This window comes from Protobothrops mucrosquamatus, unplaced genomic scaffold (assembly GCF_001527695.2).
Source record: "Protobothrops mucrosquamatus isolate PMUCROS unplaced genomic scaffold, P.Mucros_1.0 scaffold2869, whole genome shotgun sequence".
NCBI lineage: Eukaryota > Metazoa > Chordata > Lepidosauria > Squamata > Viperidae > Protobothrops > Protobothrops mucrosquamatus.
Genome location: NW_015388898.1, coordinates 95,000 through 104,989, shown reverse-complemented (window position 1 = coordinate 104,989; position 9,990 = coordinate 95,000). Strand labels below are relative to the sequence as shown.

General features: G+C 42.1%; 1 protein-coding gene across 1 annotated transcript in view; it reads left to right on the top strand.

The window, feature by feature from the left end:
• The first annotated feature begins 3,074 nt into the window (after window positions 1-3,074).
• LOC114923318 (solute carrier family 2, facilitated glucose transporter member 5-like) overlaps window positions 3,075-9,990 on the top strand; it is a 14,991-nt gene continuing 8,075 nt past the window's right edge. The window contains exons 1-3 of the mRNA XM_029286093.1: window positions 3,075-3,165; window positions 6,880-7,032; window positions 8,688-8,813. Coding sequence (XP_029141926.1) covers window positions 3,075-3,165; window positions 6,880-7,032; window positions 8,688-8,813 — 370 coding nt within the window. The remainder of the gene's footprint in view (window positions 3,166-6,879; window positions 7,033-8,687; window positions 8,814-9,990) is intronic.

The following is a 9,990-nucleotide window of genomic DNA, read 5'->3' as shown; positions in this document are numbered from 1 at the left end:
CAGCCATTTGTCTGAAATGGTATAGGGTTTCCTGCCTGAGCAGGGGTTGGACAAGATGACCTCCAAGGTCCTTTCCAACTTTATTATTATTATTATTATTATAACTGTTGTCATTTGTTTGTACTTCTTATATTTAATTTTAGTCTTGGGTTTCCCCCCCACCCCAGTTTTTTATTAGTACAGCTTGCAGATTCTTTGGACTTTCAACTACCAGGGTAGCATCATCCGCATAACACATTATTGGTATCTTTATTACTAGATATATTAATGTGTACATAAAAATACCATTGATTCCCTTTGTTCTTTTCAGTGTCATAGAGGGTTATGTACTTATATACTTATTTGTTAGATATTTTAGAGGTAGTCCTCAGTAGGTAGGTAGTCCTCAGTAGGTAGTTTTAGACATAGTCCTCAGCATGCTGCCTGCCTGCCTTTCCTTCTAGAACAGGCATGTCAAACTCGCGTCACCACATGATGTTGCATGATGTCACATGACATCGTGTGACGTATCAGAACTTTTTCCCCATTGCCAGTTTCCTCGTGACACATCCGGCACGTGGGCTGGCAGTTTGACACCCCTGTTCTAGAAGGTCTGTTTGCTTAGCAAGACACTTTCATTCATTCACCAGCAATGTTCAATCAAGTCTAATTATTAGAGTTACATGTTTTCTTGTGTTGTTCTGCTGAGCATGGAGCTTTTCTGGACATTCTTTTCTTTTGATCTCTTCACCTCTGAGCTCTGCAATAAGTCATTGATCTGCTGACCCTTCCTCCTCAGCATCTCTTCTCATTTTGACTTGACAAACACAGACAAAACTAGATTCTGTTTGAGACAAGAATGATGTATGCAGGAATCCAATCTGGGTTAGTCACCAAGACCAGAGGTTAGTCTTCTGAGCTTTCAGACTCATGCTGGAGCCCATCCTCAGGGAACGTCCCTATATCAGAATGTGGTAGGAAGAGAGAAGTTTCCTGAGAGGTGGGGAGGTCTATGACAACTTGCCTTGGCCAACTTGCCATGGCCAACTCACTGTGGCCAATTTGCTGCGAGACAACTTGCTGTGACCAACTCGCCACTAGACAATTTGTCACGGTCAACTTGCCATAGCCAACTCACTGCGGGACAAGAGTCACACTAATATCAAAGAAATAGTAGAGTAGAATCCTTAAAGTAAGGACACCAGGGGTGTGACAAAATGAAATGTAAATGGCAAAAATTAAAACAATTTTTAATTATTTTGAATAATTAAAATGAATTGTTGAATTGTCCCACAATGAGTTGTCCCATGGTAAGTTGGCCATGTTGAGTTGTCCTGCAGTGAATTGGCTATAGTGAGTTGGCTGTAGTGAGTTGGCTGTGACAAGTTGTCCCTGAAGTTGGGCTCCAGCACAAGTCTGAAAGCTCGGGAGACTAGACCTCTGATCTCAGTGACCAATCCAGATTGGGTCTTGCAACATTATCCTGGGACATATATATTTGCCTTTATTCGTGGAAATGTTGTATGCACCTCAATTGATTGCCCACTGCAGGGTAAAAATGACAGAGTGTCATGGTTCCGATAGATGAGACCGGTAAAACAAGGCAAAATGTTTCTTTAAAGAACATATTTATTTGGCTACATAGTATCGGCATGATCAAAAGTGAAACCAAGCCTGGAGTTCCCTCCCTAAAGTTACAAAGTTGAACTTCCCACCCCAGTAATATGTCATCAATCACTTTTCCCAATAATCTACTTTGGCGGGCTTTTTAACGGAAACTGCAGCCCACCAAAACTCAGGCAGCAATGACCTTGGTTCCCACAGGACAATTTATTGTTGTCTAAACTTAAAAGGACACATCCCTCCTTCCAATTCTGTGGCAACTGAAAACAAAGTAAAAATGGCTTCAGCCAAATTCGTTTGCAGCATTGACACTGAGATTTTATCGCAGTAGTTCTCCACTGACAATAATCCATTTATAGACAGTTCAAAGTTACAACTGCACTGGAAAAAAAAGGGACTTATGACCAGTTTTCACACTTAACGATTGTTGCAATCTCCCCATGGTCACATGATCAAAATTCAGCTGCTTGGCAACTGGTATGTGTTTAGGACAGTTGCCCTGACCTGGGGTAGTGTGATCTCCATTTGTAACCTTCCCAACCGCCTCCGACAAGCAAAGTCAATGGGGAAAGCCAGGTTCCCTAAACTGCATGATTCATTTAACAAATGTAGTGATTTGCTGAACAAATGTGGCAAAGAAAGGTCATAAAGTGGGGCAAAACTGATTTAACAACTGCCTTGCTTAGCAACGGAAATGTCGGACTCTGTTGTGGTCTTAAGTGGAAGACTATCTCTATTACCTTTACAGAATTGCTATCCTCAGTATTTAACTTTCTTACTGAATAATTGGTGATCAACACCTCTTGCTCATTCAGGAACAGAACAGAACAGAACAGAACAGAGCTGGAAGGGACCTTGGAGGTCTTCTACTCCAGCCCCCTGCTCAAGCAGGAAAACCTATACCATCTCAGACAAGTGACTGTCTAGCCTCTTCTTAAAAATCTCCAGTGATGGAGCGCCCATGATTTCTGGAGGCAAGCTGTTCCACTGGTTAATTGTCCTCACTGTTAGGAAGTTTCTCCTTAATTCCAGGTTGCTTCTCTCTTTGATCAGTTTCCAACCATTGTTTCTTGTCCTGCCCTCTGGTGCTTTGGAGAATAGTTTGACCACCCTCTTCTTGGTGGCAGCCCCTCAAATTATCTGGATATTTTTTTCTTAGACCATTTCCATTTCTGTCTGGCTTCAGTTTAAGCAGGCTTCCACATTTTCTCCCTCTTTTAAAAAAATCATCAGATTTTTAACTCCCCTTTCTTTCAAAATCTCAAAGCAATGTACCCGTACTCACGCCTGCAACAATTCCTCATAAGAACAACCTTGTAGTGAAGACAGGCCTCAAACTCACCTAAAATGTTACACCTGGCTGACGGTGGACAGGATGCATTCACTAATATCTCTCCAGTTTTTCTTTTTTATTCCTTTGATATCTTTTATTTTTCAGGAAAAGTTCTTTGGTGGTAGTTAATATTACAGCAATGACCTCTTCAATCTTGATGAGTGTTGAAAGTTTTGTCCTTGGCATCGAATTCACCTTTTTAGCTCACTTGATCACTGGATTATCTTTAGGTGGGTCCTATCCATGGATATAATAATTTAAGTCTTTTAAAGATTTTGGTTACTCGTCTGCTTTTATTTCTTCCTTTCTGCTCCACGGCAGATTGATGAGTGGCTTTCAATGTTCCATGAAGCATTTACAAGCCATCTAAAATCATTTTTAAAAGACATTTTGAAAAAACTCAAACACACAAATAGCAAGACCATTGGTGAATCCTCAATAGCAAGGGTGTCAAACTCGCAACGTCACGTGACGTGTTGCAACGTATTACAACTTTTTTTTGCCATTGCTGGCAATGAGATGGGCGCGGTTTTGCTATGATGCATCCGGCCCATGGGCCGGCAGTTTGACACCCCTGCTCAACAATGTCAAGTCAGTCTTAATGACCACACAGACAGATTTCACCTGAGCAATCGCTCTAGACAATGCAATTAATAAATATTAGAGGAGAACAAAACTGAATGATTGATGATTGCGGTAGAGAAATATTGATGATAAAACCATAGAAATGTATTTAGAAAGAAGGGTCCTTGGTGCTCTCTAAGCTTGCTTGTTTTCATGCAGATGTTTCATTACCCTTGAACTATGTGGGTGGGGCCGGTCTTGGGGATTCTTTTTTTGGGCTGCCAAACTTAGAATTTTTCTGACAGTTAGAACAATTAATCAGTGGAATGACTTGCCTCCAGAAGTTATGGGTGCTCCAACACTGGAAGTTTTAAAGAAGAGATTGGACAACCATTTGTCTGAAATATTACGGAGTTTCCTGATTGAGCAGGGGGAAGGGCTAGAACAGTGATGGCGAACCTTTTAGAGACTGAGTGCCCAAACTGCAACCCAAAACCCAGTTATGCATCGTCGACTGCTGGGTGGGTGTGGCCCATTGGCTGGGTGTGGCCAATTGGGTGAGCATGGCCAATTGGGTGGGCATGGCTGACGTGGTAATGGCAGACTGGGTGGGACTAAAAAGTTCAATCAATCAATTCCAACTTTGCAAGAACTTTTTTTTCCCGCAAAAAGTTGAAATTGACTAATTGACCCCCCTTTATAAAAACCAGCTGAAGGCCTAGGACTGGGGCGACGGCTCACATGCTCACAGAGAGGGCTCTGAATGACGCCTCTGGCACCCGTGCCATAGGTTCACCACCACTGGGCTAGAATATCTTCCCTTGCAATTCTGTTATGCTGTTGCTAAGAAAACAACACAGATATGACTGTCTGATTTACACAATCTGTGTGCCCAGTAATGTCACACCAGAGGGCAGTTCTCTAGCTATTGAGAAGCTCTGTAAACCTTCCATGAATAGATTATAGTGCTTGTATAGCAAGACCAAAGGCCACAGGGACATCTCAGGGCCTCACTTAACCAATGCACACACAGTCAAAACATAAAATGAAAAAGCCATGAACAAAGACTTAAAATTGTCAAAGCAGAACCCAAGTGTACTGAACTGGATGAAATAAGTGAATGTTGATGGACCACGTCAGGGAACTTTAAACCAGATTATTATAGGCTACATTGTTCTGGGCAGGAGCCCAGGCAAAAAAAATGGCAATGGACATTACTAAGTATGCAGCTAGACATGATCCAATAACAAGAGAAGTATATATTTCAGACAACTATTATTCCATAGGCTTCAATATTAGGAAAGTATATGCAAAGGAGGAGGGTAAGGAAATAAATGAGGTGCCTATATGTGTACAGGGACGAAACTGTAATTCTTTGATATGCTAACTTGGCACAAAATGTCTGCCATCAGAATATAACAGGGAAAAAACATATGCTAAAAGATAGGGATATACCGAAACCATTTTTTTCCTGAAAAATATTTTTTGATGTCTTTGAGTCATCATTGACTCCTGGCAACTGTCTGGGCAAGTCCTTGCAGTTTTCTTGCAAGATTGCCATTGCCTCCTTCCCAGGGCTGAGACAGAATGACTGGCCCAAGGTGGTCAAGCTGCTTTCATGTCTTAGCAATAGCAATAGCATTTAGACTTATATACCACTTCCTAGTGCTTTACAGCCCTCTCCAAGTAGTTTACAAAGTCAGCATATTGTCCCCAGTAATCTGGGTTCTCATATTACTGACCTCAGAAGGATGGAAGGCTGAATCAACCTTGAGTTGGTTAGGATCGAACTCTTGACAGTGGGCAGAGATAGCCTGCAATACTGCATTTTAACCACTGCACCACCACGGCTCTTACCATGGGTGCCTAAGCGGTTTACAGAGTCGGCATATTGCCCCCGAACAATCTGGGTCCTCATTTTACCAACCTCAGAAGGATGGAAGGCTGAGTCCACCTTGAGCTGGTCAGGATCGAACTGCTGGCAGTGAACACAGTTAGCATGCAATACTGCATTCTTACCACTGCGCCACCTTGGTTCTAAGGCAGGACTAGGACTGACATTGACTCAGTGTTTAGACTGGTGCTTTAACCATCACACCAACATGGTTCTCTAATTTGTAATTAGAAAACCATCTCCCTTCAAACTGTTTTGTGGAGTTGCAGTTCAGCAGACTCAGAGTTGAACCTTTCTGTCTCTTTTTGGCTAGCATAGAAAATTAATAACTGACTTACAGAATGTGACTTTTGGATATTTTTTAAAGGAAGATGTTGCCAATAAATAAAGAATCACAGCAGAATTGAATGACATTTGCAAGCAAAGATATGCCTTCTGAACATCTGCCTCTTACCAAATGAATATCTTTGACTCTGCTCCAGCCTAGGATTTGAAAACAACATCAACCACTTTGTGCGCGTGTGCGTGCATGTGTCTCCATTAGGAGCATTTCAGAAAGAATTTATGTAGGAGGACAGTTTTTTGCAACTCAAGGACTTCAACAAATCTCTTTCAAAGTACTCTCCTGCGGGAGAAAAAATGACTGAACTCTGCAACAATTTTGAGATACATTACATCTTTCCAAAATATTTGAATTTCTCCAGAATCCAGTTTCTGGCCAAATTCAAACTTCTGAAATTTCACTCCCTTTTCAAATCTGAACTGGTTCTCTTTGGTAAAAAGATGCACACAGCATCACTTTGTGTTAAATAAAAGGTGCCAATAGATGGAATGGGACAACTCCCCATGGCCAGTTCATCGTGGCCAATTTGCCAAGGGTGACTCGCCATGGCCCACTTGTCATGGGAACAGTCACTGTAGGACAATTTAGTTCAGTTTAATTATTTAAAATAAATAAAATAAATATTTTAATTTTTGTCATTCATATTTTATTCTGGCCTTCCTTCTATTCCACCCTTTCTTTGATATTAGTGTAATTCTTGTCCTGCACTGAGTTGGCCTTGTTGAGTTGGCCGTGTTGAGTTGGCTATGGTGAGCTGGCCATGGTGAGTTGACCACAGTGAATTGTCATAGACCAGGGGTGTCAAACTCGCAATGTCACGTGACGTGTCATGACGTATCACGACGTTTTCCCATTGCCAGAGTTGGGGTGGATGTGGTTTTGGCATGACACATCCGGCCTGTGGGCCGGCAGTTTGACACCCCTGTCATGGACCCACCAATAGATTTTGAACGGGTTGCTTCTGATGTACACTGAACCAGATTCAAAGGTATTTTGTACCACCTTGACAAGAGTGTTTTAGGGTAATAGAAATGGAAATGGCAAGACGGTGGACATTTCATGCACCATTAATCTGATCATACATTTCTGTGCGCAGTGTAGTTTGCATGTTGTGAATTGTTCTTTGCTTTCTCTTCCAACCAGGTTTCATTTTAAGTATTGTTCCCTTATATGTGGGTGAAATAGCCCCCAGGAATCACCGAGGAGCCCTCATTTTCTTACACCAGTTCTTTTTAAATATCGGTATCCTGATGGCTCAGATACTTTCAGTAAAGGAAATCCTAGAACTCTCAGAAGGTGATTTGAAGAAATGAATGGATACCCAAATTGTTGTGAACTCAGATCAGGGGTAGGTAACCTTGGCTCTTTTATGACTCGTGGACTTCAACTCCCAGAATTCCTGAGCCAGCCACGTTGAGGGGAAAGGGAGAATTTCCAAGCTGAGCCATGCTGGCTCAGGAATTCTGGGAGTTGAAGTCCACAAGTCAGAAAGCGGCCTAGGCCTAGGCCAGAGGTAGGCAACCTTGGCTCTTTTATGACTTGTGGACTTCAACTACCAGGATTCCTGAGCCAGCATGGCTCAGCTTGGAAACCTCTCCTTTTCCCCTCAGCATGGCTGGCTCAGGAATTCTGGGAGTTGAAGTCCATGCGTCATAAAAGAGCCAAGGTTGCCTACCCCTGACCCAGATCAATAGCGTCTGTAATTAAATCCATAAAGTCTAACTTTATAAATACATACAGGTAGTCCTCAACTTACGACAAGCCAGCCCAAAATTTCTGTTGTTGTTAAGTGAGTTTTGTCCCATTGAATGATCTCTCTTGCCACAATCATTAAGTGATTCACACCAGTTGTTAAGTTAGCAACATGGTTGGTAAGTGAATCTGGCTCCCCCCGTTGACTTTGCTTGTCAGAAGGTCGCAAAATGGGATCTCATGACTCCAGGACACTGTGACTGTCATAAAATATGAGTCCGTTGTCAAGCATCTGAATTTGATCGTGTGACCACGGGGATGCTACGATAGTCATAAGTGTGGGAAAAGGGTCATAAGTCACTTTTTTCCCCAGAACCGTTGTAACTTCAAATGGCCACTAAACAAATTGTTGTAAGTTGAGGACCACTTGTACATAAGAACGACACAAAATCACAAGGACCAAATAATAAATGCTGCTTTAATTTAGCAGGGCCCCCAAGAGGAACTCTGAACCCCTCTGAACTCAATTTTTGGTCTTAGGTTTCCTACTATTCAACACTGTTTGCCCTATAAACACTGTTTGGTACAGAAGATGCCTTGGTTAGCCAGCATGGGAAACCTATCAATTTAGAAACAATGATATTGCATTGAGATGATGAGCTGGAGGAGGCAAAATGACCCCAGTTAATGGCCTGCTGCTGTTAGAGGCAACAATTGGTTGTAGAAGAGTATTTGATTTATACCCTGCTTTTCAATCAGGAGTTCAAGGGACATACAGAGCATTCCCTCCTCCCACCCCCCCTGAATAATTTTGTGGAAGAGGTTGGGCTGGGAAAGAAACTAAATAGCTGCGGGTGTCTGTGGGAGGATTAGAACCTGGGTCTTCCTATTTCTTTAGCCATTACACTACAGCGGCCCTCAGTGGTAATGTTTGAATGTGGCCCATCCACTTAGTAAGAAGAGCAGCGTGATCCAAAGTAAAAAGTGGTGTGCTTAAAGGGAGAATGGCCTTGTCAAACATGAGTCAAACATGGACAGCTGTGATTCCTCCTCCAGTTTTAAATGGGCTTAGTTGGCCCCTAAAGAGAGAGAAGCAAATTGAAGTGGGGAAGCACAAATACTTCCGAGGATGAGCGAACAGTGAATTCAGGCAAGGCCTGTGTTCTCGATCTGGAGAAGTCCCCTTTGGGCTTATAGTAGTTAGGTGTCACCATGATTTCTTTGCTACCTGTGTGTCACTGTTCAATATTCTGCTGCAGGTTGGTCTATACTGATGGGTATGGTAGGGCTTCTAACCTTGGTTCAACTGTTTCTACTGCCCTTCATACCTGAATCTCCGAGGTACTTAATGATTTATAAGAGAAATGAACCGCAAGCAAGAAAAGGTAAAGTAGATCTCTAAAATGAACATTGCACATAGTGGGCATAAATATTAGTGAGAAGGGTAGTGAAAAATTCATACCTTTTGCTTTTCTCGTGGGGTCTCACATAGATGTTTGCAATTCCTATGATATCATTAAGATAAGTCAAGGCATGCAAAATTGATATCAGTGTTTTTGTATAGCCGTCATTCCAATATATTCTGAACTGGTCAGACCCCAATGTAAGTTTTGTGTCCACCTTTGAGTTCCATCATATAGGCCACAAATAGTCTTAAGTTCTAGGAAAAGAGATTCCATTTGAAACTTTTTAATGGTATGAGATTTGACTTGGGGACCAATTAGGCCTAGCAAAGAAATTCTCTTGCAGTTCAGCTAATGTTCATGATGACTGTGGAAAGAGAAGGTTAGAAAGAAGAAAAAAGAAATTCTGGTTAGAAATCAAGCATGAAACATGTATAGCACTCTATAGCACAGGGGTCCCCAATCCCTGGCCCACACCCCATCTCTGATCCTTGAGCCATTAGGAACTGAGCAATGGAAGTGGTGGACGAGTGCACACATGCCTCCCCACTTGCATGAGCATGTCCTGTGCACTCCATTTACGTGATCCCAGCATGTATGATGCTTGCCCGCCACTTGTGCGGAACCATCCCCTCTCCCCTCCCCCAGTTCGAGAAGCTGAAAAGATCGGGAAACTCTGCTACAGTGTATTAAAATATAATAACAATATGACGTTTTACCATAGATGTGCTATGCTAGCAGAATATCTACAATCCACCTTCATGGATCCATGTAAATCCATGTATGGGCCTTTAGTTGACTTCCAAACTCTTCTCTCCATGCACGACATAACGTACAACACTTGTATCTCTCTTCTCTGAGATCTTAAGGTGGACTGTAGCTACTATTTTGACAGAACCTCTAGTGATCCCTTCTGTTGCTGTTAAGTACCAGGACCTGAATTGCTCTTAATAGCTAATTTATTGTCTACTGTACCCAAAGTGAAAAAGTTGTCAATTCTAGGGAAAAGATCTGAACCCCAAAGAATAACATCTGATTTCCCTTGCCTGGTGAGTCTCAAACTAGCTATGTGGTGTTTCTTGAAAGTCAATATAACATTGACATTTGCTGGCTATTCATGACTTGTTATTCACTTGTATTTCCTTCCTTCCTTCCTTCC